The sequence below is a fragment of the Caloenas nicobarica genome, chromosome 5 (genome assembly GCF_036013445.1).
Source record: "Caloenas nicobarica isolate bCalNic1 chromosome 5, bCalNic1.hap1, whole genome shotgun sequence".
Classification (NCBI taxonomy): domain Eukaryota; kingdom Metazoa; phylum Chordata; class Aves; order Columbiformes; family Columbidae; genus Caloenas; species Caloenas nicobarica.
Window position 1 is genome coordinate 27,522,529 of NC_088249.1, and position 26,309 is coordinate 27,548,837.

At 37.2% G+C, this 26,309-nt stretch overlaps 1 protein-coding gene across 1 annotated transcript in view; it reads right to left on the reverse strand.

Moving 5' to 3' along the window:
- NPAS3 (neuronal PAS domain protein 3) overlaps positions 1-26,309 on the reverse strand; it is a 614,489-nt gene that overhangs the window by 40,591 nt on the left and 547,589 nt on the right. The window contains exon 6 of the mRNA XM_065635927.1: positions 18,846-18,964. Coding sequence (XP_065491999.1) covers positions 18,846-18,964 — 119 coding nt within the window. The remainder of the gene's footprint in view (positions 1-18,845; positions 18,965-26,309) is intronic.

Genomic DNA, 26,309 nt, shown 5'->3' on the forward strand with positions numbered 1-26,309 from the left:
TAAGCAAACTCTCTCGGAGCTCACAATTCCGAAATTCTGGTGGGCCTGCCAGCAGTAAAAATTAAACCTGGAAAAGGACTTCTGTTGCATCAGTTCCAATGTGGTTTATCAGAGTATTGGGGCATGGCATGACCTGGCTACATAATTCTGTAACAGAAAGAGTGCAAAGGTATTTTAAAAAAATGTTAACCAGAATCCTGTGTGTCAGAGCAACCAAATCTTGTTGCACTAAAGACAAACAGTAATAAATATTCTTCAGATGTAGCTTCTTTATTTCTATCTTTGGAGGAAGAAATAAAGTGGTGGGTTTTTTTTTCCCCCACTGTTTTATTTGATGTAGTTCTTAGCAGTCCAACAATTACCTTAGGTGATTCACTGCACAGTGAACAAGGACTAGATAAAACAAAATATCTGATATTAATGCATTTTTTCCACACATAGATAAAAAAGTGTACTGATGTGCGTAAAGACAGAAACGAATTCTCCAGCTTAGCCTTGATTAAGACAGGAATGTTTAAGTTCTACTCAAGCTCTCCACCTGGGGTTGCAACCCCAAAATTAATTCTGAAGTTAGTCAAGAAAAGTCATATTCGCTCTTCCTTACTTTGTGGCTAAATGGGTGGAAAGATCTGAGTGTCGCTCATAGTAAAGCAGGGACACACTATGAAAAAGGTTGAGAACTACTGTTTGAATTTCATTAATACCAAGGTTCCTATGCTTGTGCTAATGGTGTCTGGTACAGGATTTTAGACAGAGAAGCGACCGGTTTGTTTATTTTAATGCTTGCATGGCTCAATTTCCACTGGCTGTACACAAACATACGAGTTGTACTGAAAGATCTTGGACAACAGAATGTGTGAGCTTTCCTGCAGAACAACACAACTGTGACAAAAAGAAAAGGTGGAGATGGGCAAAACCCATTAATTTCCCATAATTATTAATATGCTTTCACCTTCCTTCCATCAATGACACTTATATGAATCTAAACTACAAATTTTCTATTTAGGAGGGGAAAACATACAGCAAAGTATATGAGCTGATTTTATGGAAAATACAACTGTGAAGTTCAGGAAAGCTGCTGCAGGTGGTTAGTAATGCCCCCGCATCCAAAGGGTGAAAAGGAATGATCATGGGATGGGAGGCATGAGTCTTCCAGCATGTCTGCCAACATCTAGTCTCTGTAGTTCCCGGAACATGCCTAGTGTTATATTTGAACAGTTTTAAACAGGTCTCACATGGTGCTGATAAAGAAGGTAGCTGGCATTCAAATTGCAAGGCCCAAGCCCTAAGGTGGCTTCACAGAGATTCTGGCTGTAGGAGAAGGCTGGGGCACGTCATGACAGCCATTCTGGAGAAGCAACCATGTGTCCTAAGAGCAGCTGGAGCAGGTCAAACCAAAGGTCTACGTAGGTCAACATCCTTAGCGTGTCACCCAGGCTGACTAAGGGAGAGCATCAGACTAGTCAAGCATCTAATGACATTTCCCTCATGTATTCTGCCAGGACTTCCCGAGGTAAAGGCATGCTGTTTAGTCAGCTTTTGGCATTCATAGTGCCCTGTGGCAATGAGTTTCACTGTTCAACTCTGGGATCGGTAAGTACCTCCTTTTGCTTGTTCTGAATTTGCCATTTACTACTTGAATTTTGTTCACCTACATATTGAGAGACTAGAGAAAACCATATCCCATTCACCTTCTCTGTACACTAATGTTTTCTATCATGTGCCTCCACAGTCATTTTTCTTCCAAGCTGAATCTCCTAGGTATATTTTAGCTGTTTCATAACGCTGATCAATGTTGTCACTTTTTTGCTGTTCTATGATCTTCACTTTGAGATGAGGTGAGATAACAAGTGCACAAGTATCCAAGATAAAGGAAAACCATAAATTTATACAGTGGTATAATGACATTTTCTGTTTAATTTTTAATTTATTTCCTAATAATTTCTTAGCACTCTGCTTTCTGACCACTACTGAGCACTAATCTGTTCCTTTCATAAAGGTCCCATTACAACTTGAAGGTATCTCCTCTGAGCAGTAATAGCAGGTTTAAAGCCCTTTATTTATATACAGCGAGGATTTTTTTTCCCCCACGTAGTATTATTTTACATTTACCTGAACTGAATTTTATCTGCTATTTTATTGCCCCTTAACATATAACCATGGAGTTCTTGTGCTACTGTTCACATTAGACTTACATTTTTACAGTTCAACAAGCACTGTAACTTTCCTGTTCACCTTGGTTTCGATTTTATTTATGAATATGTTGAGAACCAAAGACCCACGAACAGCAATTGCTGTGCAAATGCAGCAGTTACCACTTAAGTAAACTGACCATCTTTTTTAATTTTTTTCTTAAAAAAAAAAAAAAAAAGGCACTAATCCATGAGAGGATCTTCCCCCTCCACTGGCAGTTTAATTTCTTTCAGACTTTTGGTAAGGGACTGTGCTGGTCCCCAGGCTGGAAATGCAGCTACTCCATATCAAATGGAAATCCCCTGTGGACATGCTTGTTAGTTCCCTGAGAAAGCTTTGAAAAAGTCTTTGACTTTTCCTTGACATACTGTGTTTGCTCAGATGTCTACCAATTCTACTTTTACTTAAGTTTCAGTAGAAATGTTCTAGGTTATGAGTTCCCTTGTACTAAGACACAAGGAAGGTGTTGCCTAGTGTTTACACTAAGCACCGTAAATGAACATATATGAAAAGAACATGTCTACTAGGAGATGTCCTTCCTGAAACAAATCTCTGTATGACTTTCTGGAAAAAAAAGAGTATACAGACTTACTTTGCACAATTCTGTGAAATGCAATGAAATAATACTGATAAATTACTAGAGACATACAAACTGTGGGTTCAGTGGCAGTGACAACAATAGGTCATAAATATTTGGATATCAGGCTCAAGCTCCTTTCCATAGACATGTGAGCTGTAAGCCTGCAGTGCCACCCTAAGCCTCTCCTGAACCTTTTGAAGAATGTGAAAATATAAATAAACACTTTCAATAAAATCAAATTTGCCAAGCAATATTCATTGATGAAATTGGTTTCATCCCAATTTCACAAAAGACTTCTGACCCAAAATCAAGTGAATTTTGTTCGTAGGAGCATTTCTGTGAGTATTTCAAGAAACTGTACTGTCATTACTAGCTGAAGTCCACCCAAACAAGGTATGTGATTTCTCTTTGAAGAAAAAACTTTCATTCCACTTGGAGACATATGGTCTTTGCAAAGCCCTGACCTTCTCCTTGACAGGTACAAATGGACTACTATCCATGATTTGTTTCTATAATCTACCTAATGTAGAGCAAGGTAAATTATAGATAGCAATTGATTTGTAAAAATCATCATGAACTAGTATTGTTTTAAATGCCAGATGTGGATAAATGGGGAGCAAGAACTTACAAGACAAGATTTGTGTTCTTGAATCTACACTGAAGAAGCCTCTTGCTTTATCTCCATTGGAATCAATTTAGTAATTTTTAATTCACTGATTTTCTGTTGTTTGCTTAACATTTATTAATTGATTGTTATGCAATTAATTCAAAAGTTGGCAAATTTAACATGCAGAGACTAATTTGCTTTTACAAACCCACCACTTAGAATGCTTTGTTTTAAAAACAAACAAAAAACCAGGTTACCAAGAAATTACCTCTGTATTTATAAATTAGTATTAGTAGGGGTGTTGCAAGCCATCTGAACCTTTCCTTATATTTGACTAAGTTTTTCTATGTAATTTAATAAAATAACATGAAAAAACTAGTACAGCTCTCTTTTTCACTCACCGCAGTCTTAACCAAAAGTCACTTTGAACACCTATTTCTTATCCTCTGCAAGACTGGATAACTCCTTTAAGGGTATGATGCATCTCAGGTCATATTGAAATAAATGGTATGCCTGCCCCATCATCCAGTGGTCACAGGATCTGTATCTTCACAACAACCTTCAGGTTGCTCAGCTGTCAAGTGTTTCTCATCTGGAATAAGAGCCATTCATTTGCCCTTCATGTCACACTCATTTATGATGGCTGAAATGTTTATTCAGAAAGGGAGTAGAGATAACGAGCAAGGTTTCTTTGCTCTTGGTTACCAGGGGCTATTCGCAAGACTTCAGCCTCACTCACTGTGTTCCTCATTGCCACACACACCGGCAGAGAGTGAGAGAAAAAATAATGTTCCCAACTCTCATTATTTTATTATCACTTTCACCATAAAGCCTCAGTTTCAGTGTCTTTTTTCCTCTGTGTGCCACTCAGGCTGCTGCTGTAAACTGGACAAATTGACAAAATAGAATTTTTGTACAGGGAGGCAAGGAATATGCTTTCCACAATGAGTTTCTTTGTGGCCTGTATAAGGCTAGAAGGGACCCAAGTGTTTTGATCCCACAATGAGGATTTAATATCTCTCACAGACAAACAGATGTTCAGATAAATCTGCACAGTTAGGTACAAGAAGACACAGAGAATGAATTCAGTACTCAATGCAGACTGTAAGATACATGAGTGTGCAAGCTGTGATGCGTGGAAGTGCTGCAGGGCTTGTAGGAACCCAACCCAGACATTTATTTATTGTTGCACAGGGAATAAAATATGGCCTTGTTTCTCTCTCCTGTGTTGTTGGAAAAACTACGTAGAAGAAAATTCCAGTCTTTTCAGCATTTGAGGTGAAAAGCTGAAGTAAGATCTTCATGTAACTAAGGGTAGAACATACGTACATTCATATATGCTTTAACTACAAGACAAGCCCACTGATTCAGTGTGACTAGATCCATGGTCTAGTTGCAAAATAAGAGTCTAAATGATCTTGGCATCCATTGATAAGATAAGAAATGTATACAATCTTTAACAAGGCAAGATCAGTAGGTTCCTACAGAATGTAATAGAAATCTACAAAACTAATGAGAAAAGTCTTAGAATGGCACCTTTTTGTTAGGTTTTAAAACCATGCTATGGAAATCTTTAGCAAGCACATAAATTCTCTGTTAAAATCTATGAGATTGCTAAAGATATCTGGAGAATAGACATGACATCATTCTTGTTAGCCTGGTAGAATTTTTCAGTAAAGAAAGTGAAATAGGCTAGGTACATTTGTAAATTTTGGAAACTTTTATTTATTTTGACCTGGGGAGTCATTAGTATCTCACTGCACGTTAATCTACACCCCTATGAAATCCAGTGATGCCTGATACTGCTTAGACCATGTAAAACGACTCACGATTTGGCTCATTATCCTTTTGAGTCACTTCTATTACAACTTCTCCTGTTTTGTCATCCACTTATGCTGAGCAACTTCCTTAAATCTCAGGTGAAATCCACAGGACACTTCATACAAACATGTGCTTTGAATACATGAGTGTCTGGTTTAGCTGCTAAATTTAAAGCAAGCCAGGGCTATGGCACTGTATATTTTGTTGGATATGTTTTCTGGCTTTGTGGGGTATTTGCTGCATGATCTGATAAAAACTGAAGCTAAATTAACTCTACGATTTGTATTCCTACAGCCTTTTTTTTTTTTTCCCTTGGCTCTGTCTGTAAGGTTCATTACTTACAGTTACTGCAGAATCAATTTGAAATGGCCAAAATCAGTGATGGAATTTATAGCACAATAAACATACTGCCATACAAGTGCTGTTACACATGAAAGGGCCTCAGAATATTCTTTTCAGCAATCCTTCTACATAGCAGAGTGTTCTGTTTTTATCAATTTAACAGAATCATCACAGGCGTATTCCGAGAGGTGTAATCCTGACAGCTACACAGCAGATTTTCTCTGAGGCACATATTTTTACAGGAAAACAATATTATTGATAAAATCTTAGCATATCAGAACACAGAAAAAAAAACCTGAACACATCTTTTTCATTCTCCACAACAGGAATTTGCAGTTCCATTTCACAAAAAAAACCCAACCCTGAACCAGGGAGAGTTTATGAAGAAAGCGTTCTCACACTCCTTGAGATATATATTAGCTAGTTATCAGTTTAGGAACCCTGAAATCTGAAGTAAGAGCACATGGTGGGCACTATGGAGTGTGGAAAATGTGGAGGGGACTTGAAGCTAAAACATAAAGGATAGCATCAGTAGTTGCCTGTTTATAAAGTTTATAAAGATTTACATTTCTACTTAGTCTATATTTCTTTCCAAGTGTCTCTATTATAGACATCTCATATTTTACGCCATTTTGAAGCACAGAAAGTTTTAACTTTAGAATGATGCATTGTGAAAAAAATACAGAAAAGACAGATGGCAGGCTGTCCTTCCCAAAACTCAATTTCATAATATGCATGTGACTGCTAATAGGCAGGCACTAAAAAACAATTTTCCTTGACGGAGAAGAGCTGATAAATTGTCAACATAAACTTCGTCTGTGGTTGCTCCAGTGATCTAAAGCCCTTTTGTGAGTTTTGTACCATCAAAGTCTGCATCTTACAACCATATCAAAATTTATGAATGCATATGACTATAAAGTGACTGAAAACAACCCATAATGCATGGTTGTGTATTGTGAATCAGCTCCTTGCTTCCTCAGGAAAAACTGTGTGCAGTGCCCCTTTCCTAACCCTGGTGCGTTACTGTGGGAGAGCCAGGCTGGGTTCAGTGAGGCCCTGTGTGCTGATCAGAACAGGGATCTGCATTTAGATGTCTCTTAAATACAGTGGTACATCTACTGGTGGCCTGACCTAGCCAACACAGTCCTTGTAACAATACAACAATCTGAAGGATCACAATAACTGAAACCAGTTGATTAGTTAGGGGAAAAAAAAAAAAACCACAACCAACATTGCTGAGTACCCGAGCGGGGAGAAACGAATGAAAAGGCTAATAACGTAATGATTTTCAAGAAGATAAATGTTTATCTAATATTTCAGATAAAAAACCAGGCCTGGACCTTCCAAAATATGCCAAGAGTGAAAGGGCTTATTTAGTTCACATGAAATAAAATTAAGGATTTAGTTCATGCATGCACAGATTCTTGGGGAAAATGACCAGACTATTTGTACATAGAATGAGATCTGTTTACATGAAAGTGTAGAGTTCATTTCAAATTTAAACATTTCACCATAACTGATAACTGCAATTTTGATTTTTTTAAGACTTATAACTATTAAATATTTGCACATCTGTAATAATTCAGATCTTTCTTCTGAGAATAACTGAGAAACAGTAACTCAATGGCAGATGAGCTGTGACTGCTCTGTTATAAATGTATTTTCCTGGAACAAAATAACGTTATAATCTCACCACATATTTAATTGCAAAAGTTTCCTAAATTTGATTGTGAAAAGACTATGAAACATTTTGATCAGGTTCTTCATGTTATACAGAGGAGACGCTATTTACAAGTATGTGACCAGTTCTGTAAAGTGAAGCCACAGGAAGAATCCATATTTCTTGAACTTTCTTTTAATTAGAACAATACTGTCGATTTTAAAGGCACTGAACTTGTATCCTGTTGCTCTAATTGTTTAGAGTCTATACTACTCTTCATATGTCCCCTAAACTAAAAAAAAAAAAACCCAAAACCCTCAAAAAACCCAAATCAACCAAACAAAACAACAATAACAAACAAACCCCAAACCAGCAGTAGACCAAGAACAGATCTCAAATTTAGGAAATATTGCCAAACTTAGGCAGATACATTCTCTTCCAAGTATATTTGGATAGACTCACTGATGTGCTAGATTGTTTGGTTTAGGATGGAAAAATAGATGAAGTTTAGAATTATAATTGAATGTGTCTGTACAAAGGAAAGGGGAATGGGAGCATCTGATGTGCTATCACAAATAGAAGTGGAAAACATATTGTTTACAACTGATGAAACACACCTTGGCCATGTCCTTGTAAAGGCAAGCAATTCATACGGCAGTGTGCACAAGAAATTCAGAGAGACTAAAATACTTATCTATAAAAAGTGAAATAAAATTGTAACCCTCTTCGAGCTCAGACCTCTTTATGCAATCTGTATGGATTCCCAAGAAAGGCTCCAATATGAAGTTTGTAAGGAAATTACCACTTCTTGTAATGCACTTAGTGTTTTCATTTATTTGGGGTCTTTTGCACCAATTTTAAATGATGGAGAAAATTAAGATAAGTGTGGTGTCCCAAGCTTATTCTCAAATCCTGATTATTTTCCTTTAATCAGGCACAGAATTCTTGGTTCTAAGGAGGGATGGCCAAAAAACATAGCAGTAACAATTAAAATTTCTTATTTCATACTGGTTATAGATGCATTAAGGTATATAAGCTCCAGGGTCAGTATAAGCCTTGCTCAGCTTTCTTCAAAAGCATTGGGAGTAATAAAGATTCCCATTTTATCTTCAGTGAAATAATACTGCTGAAATATCACCTCATTTTTGATGTCAGCAGCGATTTCTTTTTACCTCCATGATGTCAAATGGGAATTATTATTATTAGAATGACAGCTTCCTAATGATGCTGTAAAAAGGTAGAACTGAAGCCCTTCCCACCAAACATCTATATTCTGCCTTCTCCATAGGGTAAAGCAGATGGGCTCAACCAAACACTGTTCTACAGCTAGTATCAATGCATTAAATAGATAAATCAAGAGGCACGCTAAAATGTTTAGAAACAGAAGCATAATGGTTTATTTAGTTATACAGTGGTGTATACACACTTTGAACATTAGAGAAAAAGGACATTTATACTATAGGAACTCTTTGTGGGAAAGATGGCCTGATACAGTCAGGATCAATTTTCTGCTCTAGAAGGTAAAACCAGCAAATTGGTGTCCAGCTCACTATCCAAAAGTTATGGCACCAGGTTAAGTCAACAGCTACAGGGAATGAAAGCCTGTTGTGATGGCCCTCGTTCGACTACTAGCTTCATGTATAGCATACTGGTGATGGACACATCACCAAAATGCCCTGGGCCTTTGTTCTCCCATTCTGTCAAATGAGCAGGTACAGAGGAGCCTTGCTTCATATGACAGCAAGTTATATGAAAAAAAAATTGGCTTTTGAGTAAATGCTAGGCCTTGAACCTTATGCAACCACCTAATGCATGCAGAAAGTCAGTGAAGACCAGCTGCAAAGTGGTAATATCTGCCTGAGCAAAGGGGGCATTATGAGTTGCTAATACTTTTCACTTGATCCAAATATAAAGAGCTACAATGCAAAATGATGCCCTGCCATTTTTATATGTGCTTATTACACATATTGCTTCATACTATTTGATAAAGCTTGGAGGTCTTTAGGGTGAGAAATCTATAGTGGATATGAAAAAATATCAAATTGGAAAAAAAAAAAAAGAGGTCTCTTTATAAAGTTTGTTTGTTTTGAAACAAGAAAGGCAAAGTTTGCAAGGAGCCAAGTTGGCTGCCAGCACAGGAGGTGGATGCTGCCAGCCCTGCTCCTCTCCCACAACAAGGTGGCAGGAACAGCAGCCTCAGGGAGCTCCCATGGGCTAAATCCAAGGGGCAGGAAAGACGTGTTTTTCTGCTGGTACATGGCTTTTTCTTTCTGAGGAAAAGGATTTTGGAGTAGCTCTTCTACAGCCAGTGGTAGCCCAGTTGAGAGCAGGAGTTCATATTTTCCTGGGTTTTCTGTAAAGGTTCTGCTAAACTTCAGAGTATCTGATCTGAGTACTTTTTTATTTGGCATCTCATTTTGCCTATTCAGGGCAACCATTAAAACAAAGGAAGTACCAGCCTGAGAAAATGAAGCGTGATGTGCTGGAACACAGAGATGATTTGACAATATTCATGCACTAGGAAGAACGGCTGAGAATGAAGTACAGCATGTAATCACAATTGGCTCTGACACAAGCAGCCATTTTTATCTTTGGCAAGTTACTCGATCTCTTGGTGCGTCAGCACTTTCCAGCCTCAGAGGTACATTGCAAAAGTACATTCATTAATATAAATGACATTATAAGCAACAGGAAAAAGCCAATATAACAATGCTTTGCACAGGTAAGAACCTGAACAAAAAGTAAAAGAAAGTTCAAAAGCCATGTGCAAATTATGGGTTAAAAAATAAATGAGAAGATGCCTTTCTAAGTTCACGAAGAGGTGAAATCATAATTCAGTGTTTATCTCATTGTCGCGCAATACAAATAAATTAATGCTGTTATTATATCACTAAGATAGGAAGAGTAGGGAGCAGGAGAAAAAAGGACTTTTTGAAAAGATTCAGTTTTAATAGGACAAAGAAACATTTTGATCCTTATGAATTGTGGGCAACTAACATTTCAGCGTGTATTGAATGCAAGAATTAATGATGAAGGAAAAATTGCAGGGAAGTAATTCATAATGACAATATTTAAATAGCATTTTAAATATTTCCAGCTGTTTGTAAAAGAGATTTTCTCTACTGTGTTTTAAATTTCAAAGAATATGTGATTGTAAAAATTCATCAATGAGACCCAGCTTCTGTAGCTGGTATATAAAATGTGCTGTACAACCTTAGCTACTCAGGGGAATGAGCATGGTGGCCTTGCCTTTGTGAAGTGAATGTGGAGACAGGCGATAACCCACAGCTTTGCCTCCTTTAGTGCAACAACTGTGCTTTTTTCCTGGTGTCTGTGTTACTTACACAGGAATGATACGTTTGAAAGGAACTTCTGCTTGCCCGGTAACACAGCCTATGACAGATCACAGTGTAATTGAAGTAATGTCTGAGTGTAGGTTCCACATTTGTGGAACAACTTTATTCCTGAAGATATTTTTTTAGAATTTTCATGCAGTTCTTCAAGAAAATGTTAAATTGCAGAGGCAATGGTGAAAAATACTCTCTTGCAAAAATGAGGTCTTGTCCCTCTAGTTAACCCACCACAGTTCTACAAAAACTAAATACATATACATTTTTGCATAAGATGTCATGTTTATACCCTTATGACTATCAATTCAAGACCTGTATGTTCTATTCATCAGCTATTGATCTCATGCTACAAGATCAAGACAATGTGCAACGATGAGAAACACAACGAGAAACAAATTTTCTTAAATGCAACCATTCACTGAAATGCAAGTTTAAGAACCTTCCATCCAGTTTCACCTCATTTCTGAATATCATTGACTGTTTTACACTCAATAAAGATTTACCAGTGCAAAAATGACACTGCTTCTGCAAGTATCTGCTGAAGAGCAGGAAGATGTACTCATCTGCAGTGGCTTAATGTTAGTTACATTTTTTCAATGTATGAGCTTATTGTCTTTTCTAAGCCTACTTTGGACAAAAACTTTGAACTGTTGGAAGCAGCAGAGATAATTTAAAAACCTATTAGTGTCTGCATTTGAACATGTAATACAATGTTTACGTTATGAAAAGCAGATGGGCCTAAATATCCACTGGCAGCAGTTACAAAACAGCTGAGTGGAGCAGAGATGTTGGCAGCAGCATCTGTCTGTCCTAGAGCAAATTCTGGCTGGTGATTCTTCACAGAGCACTGTGTTGTTTACTTTGCTCCTACATAAGGCATATTCCTAATCATTAACAATAAGCAGTGGCATACAACATTGGTGGGTAACCTAAGAAAACTCTGGACTGAAGACCTCTCTTGTTCAGTAGGCGTTCCTACCTGTGAGCACGATACCTTCCTCCCAGCGTGTAGTAGTTGGTATTTTCTGGTTCCCACTCTGGTGAGATCTCATCGTCTTCATCACACTCACTGATCTCTGTTTGTTAACACTGCAATGGGTCTCACACTGCACTATTAGTTCACACGTCTAGATAATTAGTGCTGCTTATGAAAGTGCAACAAAAGTTTTGCATCTCTATGACTCAACAACTCTTGGTTCTTGAAAGAATACCAGGTTTGGCTTGGAGCTGATCTCTTGTCCATTTTGAGTATCTTATTATGTATCAGAGTAAATATTGATCTCACTTTTCTTTCACTGTTATATCCACCGCCTTTTAATATAGGTAGCTTCAGAATTATACTGCCTAAAGATCAGAATCAAAGGCAATTGCTGCTAATTTGGTGATATCTTTTTATATCACTTTCTCTTTGATAACGGAATTTATGAAAATCGAACATTTTCCAGAAAGTAATCTGTGTTTGCTCAATTTTTGTTTTCTTCCCTTTCAGTTTGTGATTTCCCATTTACACAGTCTGGAACACACTGCAACAAAGTCACAGCTCTGAAGCCATATGAACATTTAAGACAATATTTGAGGAGAAACACATTCTAGCAGAGGTCTCAGAAATGCTACAGCTGCAGTCATCATGAGGAACGATCAAAGCTTGAATCTTTCTTTAAAAGAAGACTGCTATTAAAAAGGCCTTTTATATAATAGTAACTGTTCAGTTTCGTTAGTGCTACTGCAATAATGAATGCCTAACATATATTCATGTCTCCAGATGGTAGAATAGCACTACACATCCTGTTTAAAAGATGCTCTACCCTGAAAATGTTTTTTTGAGAAGGTGGAGTTAGTAGCTGTTGAACACTTAAAAAAAAAAAAAAAAAAAAGCTAAAGTATTTAGATGCCGAGTGTGAACCAAGGTTTTCCAGACAGCTCTCCTAATAGAATCTCACAGCTCTATAGCAAGGCATAAAATGAACTCTAGTCTTCTTAATCCTGTTGCAGACCATCTTTTCTTGAACCGTATCTTTATATGTACAAGTAGATACTTCATAAGACTCAGACTGGCCCATTAGTATTTTGTTCTTTTATAAGTAATGCTGCATCTTTACTAGCTAAGAGACTTCCTTTTGACTAAAAGGTCATCGATTTACATGGGTGAATTCTCGATCAGTTCTTTCTCTCTGACAAATTACCTTTAAGTCTTCCCAGTGCTGAAAAGTCTGGGGAATGCATATGCTGACATTTAGAAAACTCTTCACATAATGCTTCCTGATGTTGGTTTCTTATTCCTTCTTCACTCAATTAAGGAGGTGTGGCAGTAGCCACGTGATGAAATACTAAATTCGGTGGTTTTCTTTCTTCCTACAGAGAAAGGTCAGGATACCTTTCTGGGACAGAGTAAAATGCTTGACAGAAAAGATTTCAAGGGGAAAAAAATATTAGAAGAGGAGAAAAGAATTAAGGCCAAACTGGAAACTGGGATATGTGAATTCCCTCAGGCTAAAGAGGGAATTAAATCTGACTCTAGCGTAGCCCACATCCAAGAAATGTACTAATCATTAGACTACTATTACACCAAAAGCCAACTGCTTTGTCTTTCTTTCTCCTTTCTACTCCCCTGCAATGGCAGGTTTTCTGCTGTGTTCTTAACCAGCCCAAGATATTTCAGGTCCTTAAAGTGATTTTGCAATAGGGACATCTTGTTACTGAATTCCAGGTGAATCTTTCACTTAAATGGGAAACGATAATTTCAGTTTTGGATTGAATCAAGAGAAGAGTATCACAAAGCAAGTGCAATTGCTTAGTTTTGTGTCTCTAACATTTTTTGGCTTTCTTGCCCTCTTGGATTAATGAATCTAAATTCTGCCAAAAACTGCACTTCAAGTGCACAACTGAGATTACAAATCTTGCCCAATTTTTCGAGTTCTAAAAAAATGAATAATTAAAAAAAATTTATATTGTGAATAAAGGCAGGAATAGTGTGAAAAAGGCTGATAATAGAACTGTGATTTCAACAAGAAATTTGGATTTCCATCTTCAAAATCAGCATTCAAAGAATTCTAACTGTATGATTTTAAATGTAAGATCTGAGAGCACAGACTTAGAAAATGTTTCATTTAAACAAGTTAGTAGAAAGTTGGTAGAAAAATACCATTGCACAATACAAAAAGATGAATTCAGGTAGACCACAAAGATGAATTTTTGTAAACACTTTTATGGAATTTTAGATATTGTTTATAATATTTTGTTATACAGCAACTGATGTATGAGGCATAGCTGACCAAATTTGAATCCTCCATTACTGAAATGCAGACGTGGGATGTTTAACAAAACATTGAAATTTCTAAACTAAACTTGCTAAAACAAATTTTTATATAGCAATTTATGTATTTTTATGCGATATGTCCACCGGTACTTCAGATTATGCTGTTAGGTTTAACAGTCCTCTGTGATTTAATAAAGAGCGAACATAACTTTGCTCTCTTCATTGCAATTTGGTCAATTTGTTTAAGCTTGCTTACTTTCCACAATTCTCCTGCACATGAAGAACACCAGAGAGAAAACCAGGTGTGAATACCAGCTCTTGGCATTGATAAGAACTGTGATTCTGTAAAGCAGCAATGCATGGCTTACACTTGTATCCAGTGCTAACACTTCTGCGCCATATTAAAGGACTTCAGAACTCCTGAAAGTCATATACAAACAGCTGAAACAAAGTCCATTTCATTCATCTCCAAAGACTATGTATGTGCTTTTCCATAATCCCAAGGCACTTTTCAAAGACACAAAGGCCTCACTTCAAGGCAGAAGTATCTGAGTAACCTAGCAAATATTTCTTTTCTCAGTAATACAGGCTCAGAAGTCTAAGGTTGTAAGCAAAATTTTGCTCAGCGCATGTTAGTTACTATATTTACTTCCAGTTATTGAAGAGCCTGCAGTAGACTCATTGCCTTGTGACCTCAATGACTCTGATGTTTTAATGACATGGAGACTGTTTCTTGTTGACACTGAATGGGTCAAATCAGGCATCTCGGTAGTGCAGCAGATAGAACTTCTCCAACTAGGAAGGTACAACCTGAAGAATTTTTAAGATGCCCTTTACTCTCTTAATGGATCACCAAGAAGTTTGATTGCCAGCTTCTTGGGAGATGGAGAGGCAATGGATGTTGTTATACCAAATTAAGATATTGTCACAGTGACAGTAAGAGTATGAGGGAATCTCCTCATGTTTGCTCATCCACCTCTGTAATAGCTTATCATGAGAGGGCTACTCCATCAAACAGTAGAGGAATGTATGGATAGATACTAACACATCTGATGAGCTGATGAACTGGAAACTACTGGCAACTACTGGCTCTGATGATGTTCAATGCTTTGACTACTTCTTCATCCCATTAATTACACTGCTCAAGAGACCAGCATTAGGCCCTAAAGGTTTGAACAAAGAAAATCCTAGCACATTCTGACATGAAAACATTCATATACTACAGGGGAGTAGAAAACGTATGACTGGACTTGAACAAAGTAGTTTTCAATTAAAATTAGCTATGACATATGCCTGAGGAAGTAGGACAACAAAAACATTGAAGGTGGGATAACTGTTAGGGGGGACAGAACTGGGCACCTCAAATGCAGGAAACCAAATGGAAAAGAAGATAAAATGGAGACAACAAAAATCCAAATTAAATATAAACCTATCTTTAATTGATGAAAAAAATAAAAAAGGAAGATGTGATCCATTTTTAGCAGAGAAAGACAGCAAGTCTCTGTATCATGTAATCTTAGACAACAGTTGCAATGGTAATACATTCTTAGTTTTCCAGTGAATGGAATGATCTTTTTTTTTTCCTTTTTATTTGTTTTCAACGTGTTTCAGCAGCTGACTATATTTTGAATTCTTTTTTTAAAGACTGTAGATTTACTTATTGAAAACTGAGCAGCTCTCTGGTACTGTATGTAAGCCCTTTTCCTACAAGTTCTGAGCCTAAGAATATTAAGAATGAGAAAATCTAATTCAAGGAGGGTGCTAGAGAACAATGAAAGGGAAGGAGAAAGGGAGGATTAATCATGTAGCCACTTTCCCATTTCAGACTTTCAGGGTAATGTAGCTCATAGGAAAAAAAGCCATTGCCTCCATCTTTACATATAATTCAGGATTAATTAAATCAGTCCAGGAAAGGACTATAAACAGGGTTCATCTCATGTCAGAACAGTCTGGAACAGGGTCTCTTTGAGGTATACATACGTGTAAGTCTGTCACTGTGATTTTTGGTTTGATTTCTTTTGATAGAAATTAGTCCTGACTAGATCAACCCAAATGATTAATCAATCTCATTCTCTCACTGTTTTCAATTTTGTGTGATTTTCCTGAGGCAGGGATCACTCATTCTGAAAATTGGCTAAGCATCTTGTGGACCACCTCAATCATTTGCTATGTAAAGAAAATATTCATCAGGAGGCCTCAAAGCAGGGAATAAATAGAGATGTGGTTCTGAGCTCAGTAAGAATTTGGAACAAGACACAAAGATGAAAAATTTCACAAAGATGAAAAATTTTGTCACAGTTGGAGGACTGAATCCACAGGGCGCTGAATACATTTGACGGAGCTAAAACCTGACTCACGTAAGATATGGAGTTCCCAGCATACTGCTCCTGATGAAGGTTTGTATGCGGATTCAGGAGGGTTACCCACCCACAACGACATGAGAGCTCAAGGGAAGCTGTTAGCCAGGAGCCCTTGCTTTTTGCAGAGGGAAAATTCAGTGCTCTGTTGCGTTCTGCATGTGTGAGGCAGCAGCTCTGGAGCCAGCCTGCTCCACCAAGATTTCCCGCAGGAACTCTGCGGCTCATGACCCCAGCTGGCATTCCATTTCCCGAGTCAGTGCTGGAGTGTCTTCCAGGGACCTCTGATGCAGAACTTAGCCAGCTCTTCCCATGAGCTTTGTCAATATTATGTAACTCTTCTTCCCTTTCATAATTTCTTATAGCTATACATCCATAAGGCTCATGGATATTTCTTAATTTTTATAAAAGATACACCTGAACAAATTCCAGAAGCCTTAAGTTTGTTCTGGCACTGGACTTTTAGAAATCGATGAATAAGTTAGTAACATTCCTAAAAGTGTGAGTGACATTCACTGTAGCAGTTGAGTTTTATTATGCTTGTCTAATATACCAACTGAGAAAGATGTTTAAACAAAGCAGTTCTTAACACTCGGTTAAAAAGACATCCACGTGATCCAACTATTCTAAAATGAATATACAATTTTTCTGGGGCTTACTGAGGCTGCAGATAATTATCCTTCCATAGAACACAGAGTGTCAATAACCATGCTTTTGAAAAACTGTCAAAGTACAATTCATATGGCTGGACACAGCTGAATTCGGCCACACACTGTCAGTTACAAAATCCTCAAAAACATTGAAAAGCAGAGGAGCTGTGCCTCTGTATTTACATCTGCTCAGGACTTGCACACTCTTTATGCAATTTTACTCCTGGTGACTCACTGATGCCTCGTGGAAAAATTTGGAGAAAACCAAATGTTTTATTTACAGACAGTTTTATCGACTATCATACTTTTTATCCATTCTCTGTGTCTAGGAAAAGCTGGCGAAAAAGTGATAACTGATATTTCAAAATTCATTCTGCTCTACCTGTGACATCTCAGTTATGGTTTTCAGTGTTTCCATGAGGCATCAGCAGGTCTAAGAGAAACAAAATTGTATTTATATGAGAGAGATTACTGTGTCTTTCTTTTGAGTAAAGGGTCTCCTGTGAATTTCAAAAACTGTATTGTAATGAGTAAAAACCCCACCTTTTGAAGCCAGCCCATACTAGATATGTCCTGTTCTGGTGCTGGACTAACATTAGATTGTCAGGAGTGCAAGAAGAGAGAATGACAAAGTCACTCACATGTCTTCCTTTTGTTCTCACCTACATCTGGCAAAAAATGTCACACTACAAAATCCACAGATGAATTGTCTATTTTTTTCCATTACTGTTGCAGCAAAAATATCCAGCAAAGCAAGTTCTCTGCCAATCTAACTTTGACCTAGCCTGTATGGACTTCAATCTCTGCCAATCTAACTTCAATGGCCTGCCCATTCATTCCTTCATTCACCTTCCTCCTCCCGAGGCTGCCAGGACACCTCCTGGTCTTGGTACCTTCTGACACTTGAAAACCAGTCAGCATGAACAAGCACGGAGTGTATTCTTTCAGGTGTTGACCTTTAAGCAGCACAGACATCAAAACTTGTGGTGCCTTAAGAAACCACTGATTTGGACCTAAACTTCCATTAGCAACTACTTTAATTGTCTTGAGCCAGAAATCATCCAACAGGACTCCCAGTCATTTCCTTGCAAAGAAGACATTTCTTCCAAATTTTTACTGCTTGGGTAGGCTATCTTGATGCCATATTCACAGAGAATTTTTGGGAAAGCAGACTTGGGGAATTTTATTTCTAACCTCCTCTAAATCTTCCTCTGAAAACTGAAAAAAATTCTTGTGAAAGTTTTTGAATGAACATTGACAAGCAACTTCTTTAAATACATACACATTCTCAGACTTACTTTCTTGCACCTCTCTTTTATCTTATATAATACTTAATGGATGACATATTTCATTCCACAAGTTGACAATGTTAAAAATGTGCTATTCCTTCCAGTTTTAGTATACTGCAAAGCCACTGATAGCTACAGGCACTATGAGCGATATACGACTGAAGAAAAATGAGATTACTGCTGATAAGGAACAAGAGACTTTCATATCTTAAAGAGTCTGAAATCCAGCAAATATGATCCCCAGCAGCAGATGCCCCTCAGACAGACAATGAAAGAAAAATGGTAGAAAAATACTTGTTGTGGCTTGTTGTTTCCTTCAGCCAGAACAGCAGCGAAATTAAATAGCTCCAGCATGCTGTCTGCAGGAAGAAATCCTGCCTCCCTGGGAAAAAAGGTAACCTAAAGATGACTAACAGTCTAACAAAATGAGCAGTAATTTTCCACTATAGACGAAGCGATGTTACTTTGGTAAAACATACCTTTACTCTGGAAGAGTTGCTCTTTTGAAAGCTATCATGCTGTTATCATCAATGTTTATTGTAATAATGATCAATTTAATGGAGGTGTAGTACCAAAGCCAAACTTCAGGCTGGAAATATTGTATTAATGATTCTTTAACAAAAGGAATGAAACATATGCAAATGTGAAATAGCTCCTTTCTCTGTCTATTAATGTGTCCCTCAAACATGAACAAACATAATTCAAAGATGTCAAAATTTCATGCTACAGTGCAACCTTACCTTGTATCCTGACGATTTGATGTGCACTCCTCGCTTGGTCAGTGTAGATTTCATCCGGATGAAAAAAGAGCGCTCTAGAGTGTTGTCAGTGGTTAGTAAACTGGGGCTTGTAGATTCCACTAGGGAATAGAAAAAAATACATATACACATAATTTAGATTTTATACATCCCCTCCAAGCTATTTTTCAGGTGCAACCCTTGAATTCACTAAAAATAAATGACTGATGGATGCTAAGAGCGTTGTAATCAATTTACCTCGCTTAGAAAACGTTTAGTTAGCAAAAAAAAAAAAAAAATTGAAAAATATATGTATACTCAGTAAGTCTCATTTTCAAGTTATTTTTCCCATAGAATTCTTAACAGAGGTTTGTCTCATTAACTCTTTCTTGCACAATTTTGTTACAACTGGGGTTATTTTGTTAGGGTATAACACTGTTTTAAAAACTGTAGAGTTCCTCAGTATTTTGTGAAAGGCAAAGGCTCACCAAGGAAGTAATTCTGTCTGCTGAAAGAGGCTGTGAATTCTGCAGGCTTTTATTCCCCTCGCCTGCAGTGACACCTAGGGTGACTCACTGCTGGTTTTGAGTGCCTTGGTTTCCCCATTACTGCAGGTTAATTATTACCAATAAAGCACTGAGCAGCCTGAAGGCAAAAATGCTCAAGTAAATGACACATATTATTATTATTGTTATCATAATCATCATAATTGTTAATTATTGGTAACTAATTGGTCACTAATGAAATGTCTTTGTAGTCTAATTGAAGAGATATTTGCTGCTTGAAACTACAGCTCTCACCTGTGCTTCCCACTTCCTCAACTGCAACCACTTACAATAGTAAATAAATATTCTTAGTATAAACCACAACAAAATAGTGGGTACAACCCTCCTCAGCACTGAGATATTCTTGGTACAATCTTTATTATTGTTATTTTTAGCCATGATAACGAACCTCTCCCCAAAATATTGTTCATGGGAAAATTCTAGAGTGGCTTAAAATAAGCAAGTGTTATCAGAGATAAACTAACTTTCAGTTTCAATGAGTAATTAACACTGAATACAAAAGTTGTTGTGAAATTATCATGCTATTGCTTTAGAGAACTGACCAAGCTACTAGTAGAAAGTATTCAAGTATTTAAAAAGCATTTGTTATGCAGTCAACAGAAACACAAGAACTTGTTTGTGAGCCAAGGATTATATCAAATTGTCCTTGATGTAATGTGGTCACGTTGTCTCGTGTTTGTGACATTTTTAACTCTATTGTGATGAAATAACTGAGAACGGTGTCCCTTTCTTTAGTGTCTCTCTTAAGATTTTTTTGTTTTAGAGAGCATGAATTTGATGTCATTTTAAATGTACAGCTCTTTATCACTCGAGGGAAAAGCAGAGCCATGTTATATTTAGTACTTTCATTTCTTCTGATTAAATATGAATTACTATGAAATTTTTCTCATCATCTAACACGCCATAATACGCCAACAGCTTTTTAATACACTATATAAGCACAAACTTCTGCTCTAAGAGTTTAATTTGCCCCTCTAATCCAATCACATCAACCTTATTTCTCTTATCAGAGATTCCCATTTTGAATTAAATGAGCTCATTAGTTTTAATCAAAAGCAGAGAGATCAAAACTTAAACGTAAATGCTTTAGATCAGAACTGTCAGTCAGCCGTGCAGTTCTATTTTGCTAAAACACAAGATCAGAGACCCTTAGAACCAATTTTTTCTCGTAAGGCATGCCAAGAGCTTGAAGATGCTATATCCTTTTTTTTTTTTTTCTTTCTCCCAAGGACAGATTATACATTTAAGGTTAGACTTAATTTAGAGTATTTTTTTTTTCATCCTGGTGGAAATGGGAAAGTATGCCATTCTGCTGTTGTCTCTCTCACATTTATTGGTGCTGGTCCTTGGAAACCCGAACAAATGTGAAGCCATCATAATCCATGCAACAAACCTGTCCTCAAAAAATTCACCTCTGCTCAGCAATATCACTGAAGAAATAAAACTCTGAAAGGAAAGATACATGTTTCAGGGTATAGGATAGTGGAACCCTGGAACAGAACCCAGGGTCACCGGGATAGCAGCAGTACTGGTAAAATGAGGATCATAATTAATTATTATTTTTATTGTACAGTACTCTGCAGTGCAGTAGTTAAAGGGTACATTAAGAAACCACAGCATGGGTGCTTCCTGCTGTGTGAAGAAATGCTAAAATCAGCTTAACAAGTGTAGTTGTTGTAGTCCAGCACATTAAGCTCTAGCACAGCCAATAAGTACAATATGTCCTCATGTGTTCTTATGGTAATTACCTAAACACACAGATGTAATGTTAATTAAACACACAATATCTCACACTCAAAAAATGATCAGGCTGTAATACATATGTACCATTCCCAAGCAATTGAAAATAAAATTTCTCTTTCATATACCGCTTTATGAAAGAAAGGAAAACATCTGATATCTAGTATGGTGCACTTGGCATTAACATTTTCTGGGCTCACGTCACCTTATATCATAAACTTAACATTATTCTGCTGTTACTATAATATGTGCAAACCTATACATCTCTGTAAGCGAATGTTATGAAATGCATATAATCTATCCAACAGACTGGAACATTGTCTGTCATATAAATATGTATTCTGAAGTGTTTGATTTTCTTTAACAAAAAGTACCTGAGAGTGTATGTGTGAGATGGGATTAGTTACCTAAAAGTCCAGAACAGCTTACGAACAGCTTTCTGAATGTCTCTCAGGAGAGAACCATTATGGCTGGTAGTATGAATCTGCATTCAGAGTTGCACGCACCTGTGGTAGATACTCTAACAATGCTAACAGTGATTATGCATGCAGGATTTTAAAAAAAGGATGTCTACAGAACGCAATCGTCAATGTCAGTGTGAATTGCACAGGAATATATGGAATATAGTCCATTATGAGTTCTCAGAAGTTGATTTTAAATGCCTATCACTCAACCTTTTCATTTTTTTCCAATTATGTCAAGGAAAGCCTAGCAATCTGAGGAATATCAGATTTCTTTCTTTTTTTTTTTTTTTTAATTTGTAATCTAAGACCTTTAAAAAAGCCTGAAATAAGCAAGGTCTGCTTTGCTTGATTCTACAGTAACTAAAGATGTCTTCTGCACTGAAAAATAGTGCTCCTGGGCTGAATTTACTGAGTCTAAACCTACTGTTGAGTTATAAACCTCTGAAACTGTGAGTTTAGAATGCTAATAATATGATAAAAGTCAATGCTCACTGCGTGTGAGTGAAATCACTACACACTGTCAGGCGTAGAAGTATAAAAAGTAAGTCTGGATTGTCTTCGCAAAACAGATAACTGTGTACTCTGCTGGGAAAGCACTCTCCTTTGTGTGTCCTTAAATATCTTTGGCAGCTACTACTAAAGGAATAAACCTCTTCTCTTTCCACTCCCGAAGCTGCTAATGCAGGATGAGATTTCTGGACACAAGGAATGCGCTGTCTGTTTCAAAGGGCACAAAGCTGCAACCCACTATACCTGCACAAAAGTGCCACAAACGTTAAAACATTATCTAAGAGCCACAGAGGCTAATGGGGAGACAGTATGAACTAGTGGTGAGTTCCCAAAATTATTTAGTTATCTCCTCCTAAGCATTTCTTTGTGAATAAGCCTTGTACCTCTGATCCTTCAATGGGCTTTGCCTTGGGAATAATCTTGGGCCCAGACCCCAGAAACCAGTGATGCACTGTTTAACTTTCCATGCTGGAAGAGTTCTTCTGATGTTAGTGGAATGTGTACTGACGGATAAACATGCACCTAACTGGAGAACTGAGGTCCATGGCTCTTGATCCTGCAGTTATCTGCAGATGTACTCCAGCATCTGTGTGTAGCCTGACTACCTTAATGCCATAGAGCAAAACAAGGTAAAACTATGCAAATAACTGCTATCACACAGCAAGAGCACAAGTACTATCCCTATGACTGATTCACAAGCAGATTGAAATTCAGATAAACAATTTGTCCTCCAGGAACAAAAGAAGTTCCAAATTTGATTTATGACCTAAATAACAAAATGCTGCCAAAGCAGCCTGAATAAATATTCGCCAACTTCTGGGTTTTTTTTCCTAACATGCATTAAAAATAATTGAGAGGAGAAAAATACATTTTTGCATGCCAAACGGATAAAAGATAGGCTTCTCATTCTTAGAAGGACCAGAAGCTACAGAGGGAGAACCAAACACCAAGGAATTTGAGGAGGTTAGTGGAAAAAGGCTTATGGTTTAACATAAAGGAAATTCCAGATTTGGTATAATTTTAGGAAGTTTTCACCTAGCTTTTGTGTCTCTTCCTTGAGAACAGGTGTCTATGCAGGTTTTAAGGGACATTCTCAAACATCAACTACACAGCTCTCAAAAGAGAAACAAAATAAGAGAACATACAAAATAGTAAGAAAAAGGGAGCTCTCTTCTCATGTTATCTTCTAACTTGCAAAACTCTTCCCATATTTTCTTCAAGTTTTATAATCCTTTGCATAAGCAACTGAGAATCACGTTCAGATGAGTAATAAGGTAATATAAATCTATCATTTTCAGTTGTACTAGATGCGTCTTTGTAAATGTTTCTGTTTCTTGTCTGCAGTTTATTGTCTGTAGCCAGGCATTAAAAGACTTTCTAGGAAAATTTAACCTTCAGTAGTTAATGGTCCTGTTTTTTTTCCTCACATTATTGCCTCTTAAAGTGTGTTTTTAATCAGAAAAATGACCCTCAAAAAACACTGTTGCCAAGGTCATTGTCTCCCACTAGCTTACAGATCAAATTAGATCATTTTATAAGCTAAAAGAGAGATTTTTCTAACTACTAGCCCAGCAAATACAATTCAAAAGCTTCTAGTTAAGACAATTTATTTCCAATAAGTGCGATTTACTATGAAATTTTACTTAGCATTTGTGCAAATGCATGGTTTTAAGTGAAATGGGTTCAGTCTGATTGCAGGCTGAACACGGGCAAGCACTGGAAGCTAAAGCTTGGTCTAGGAAGGTGCTGAAGATTCTTGGACTATTTGGATGATCACTTAGGCATATTTATGCACATGGGCAGCCTGCCTGGAGATCAACCGATGAGCACAGAGCCAGCGATTTCCATGGGCACTCTTTTGGTCTCACTGGTGTGCTCAGCATCTTGCAAAATCAAGGACTATCTGAACTATTTCTTTAATATCGTGGGTGGCAATGAAGAGTCTAGTTCATTCTTCCAAGGCAGTACTATTTCTAAAAGGAGCTGTAGGAATAATATTTTTGCTGTAAGCTGTCCCAGTTATAAACAGCAACTTGATTTCCTAAATAACCAGATTTGGATCTGAAATTCAAGGTACTTGTATCTAACTTGGTAAGACACTCAAAATTTCTGTTTTGCTATTTGCTGAAAAGCTGAAGAAGTTAAGAATTGGACCCCAGGCTTTTGGTGACTTAGTTCCCTTGTTTCCTTTGCACAGGGGGAATAACGCTGGGTTCTGGCCAAGGCCTCACTGAAAAGGGAAAGGCTCAGGGCAGCTCTTCCAAGAGAAATGGAAAGAAGGATGACTTCCTCTAAAGAATTTATTGCTAGGTAATGTTTTCAGGCAAGATAATAAACTGTTCTTTCTTGTCATTCTACCTCCAAGATGAAGACAATTCACTTTTCATGACCTATAAGCCTATTAGAAACTCAAAGGCATAAAAACTTTAAACCCTATCAGACTCCTTTTGAAAGCTGGTTATTTTAATTGTTGTTGCTGGTGTTGTTGTTTTCTCTCTTATCCCTCCAAATTTTCTGGATCCCACAACTGATGAGATAGGCTGGCACCTCAATTTGTTTCAGTTAGGTTGTCATTACATAAAATCCTTAATTTTTTACAACTAATTTGACATGAAATAAATTTGTCTCAGATATATACAGCATCTCTTTTTAATGAGATGAAAGTATGTGTGTTCAGGCGAAAGTCAAGTCAGTAAAGTAGCAGTGAATATAGACACAACAGCCAGAAAAGTGGGAGAACATGTTTAATATCTGATCCACCTTATACACTGTGAATTTAAAAGAACTTGGATATTATAGAGGAATCTGTTGACGTGAACTGTTTGGCCACAACACAGTGTAGTTAATATTTTTAATTTGCATAGTTAATCCTGACTTTTTGATTTGTTGACAATTTCCTCCAAAGGAGGTATTGAAAACCCCAATGGTTAACTATATAAAAGGTAATGGGACAAACTATTAGAAATGCATTAAGAAGAACAATTGCTTCATTTCAGGGATGAATTTTAAGTGACCGAAGGCTTAATTCAGTGTCCCACACAAAGGTCTGCAGGATTCTTGTGAGCTGCCCCACAGCGCCTGAGGTGTCTACAGGAACGGCAGTTTCCCACAGGACCGCCAGAAGACCCAAGTCTTTCTGGAGCAGCTGAGGGATGCCAGGTGTGTCCCAATTAGTACAAGTTCCCTGTCTTTGGGAAACTTAATCGACTAGAGCCTGGTCCCATTTAAATAAGTAGGAACACTATGAAAAGACTTGGATCAAGCTCCTGATTATTATTTTATAATTTCTAGCATCCTGTGTGGCCTGTTGCTTAGGGCTTTGGTTGCCCATGCCAACATTCTGTCTGGTGTATGTGTTTACACCAGCCTTTGAAATGTGCTTGTGTCATCCCCCATAATACACCAAACCTAACATTAACCACAGGCAAAAGTAAGCCAGAATTCTCTAAAGGAGCTTAATGCTGTTTTACCCATGGATAAGCAAAACTGTGCATGCAATTACTGGCAAAATAAGTTGCAGTTTCACATAACTACCCTACATATACAAACAACACAACTTTAATATGCAAACTATATTTGTCTGTGACTGTTAATGCTCAGTTTGCAGGTTCTACATGCACAAACACTACTACATGCGTACTATATTCTGGTCACACAAAAGACTGCATCTGCAGAGAAATAAGACATGCTTTGAAAAGTTATCCTGTAGTGTGACAAATGATTTTACTCTGCTTGTTTTTTAATCCAGACTGGGCCCATGTACCAGCTGCAGTTATGTAGGACAAACTAAAGTACAAACTCATTGACAGGTTTTCTCTATTATACAGACAAACGTTTGTTATGTTCTATTATCCTTGCAGAACCAAAGTAATCTGAACTACTCTTTATTGGACTAAGAAGTGTTACTTTATTTAATGCCTCTCAAAGCTTCCTTTCTTCTGCTTCTGCATCTCCTTCTATTTCTTCTTCTTCTAGCCTAGAAACATGTCTTATCAGGCTATTAATTCGCAACATAGGCAATTTACTTCCCATGTAAACTTTATCCCACAGAATTCTTTATATATCTGGTAAACTATAAAATGAGTTAGGTGCCAAGATAGAGCTATCAATAAAGTGTTGCCAGGATGAAGCTATGAATAAGATTTTTGTTACTCCTATAACATTGAAAAGTAGATTTCACAACAAAT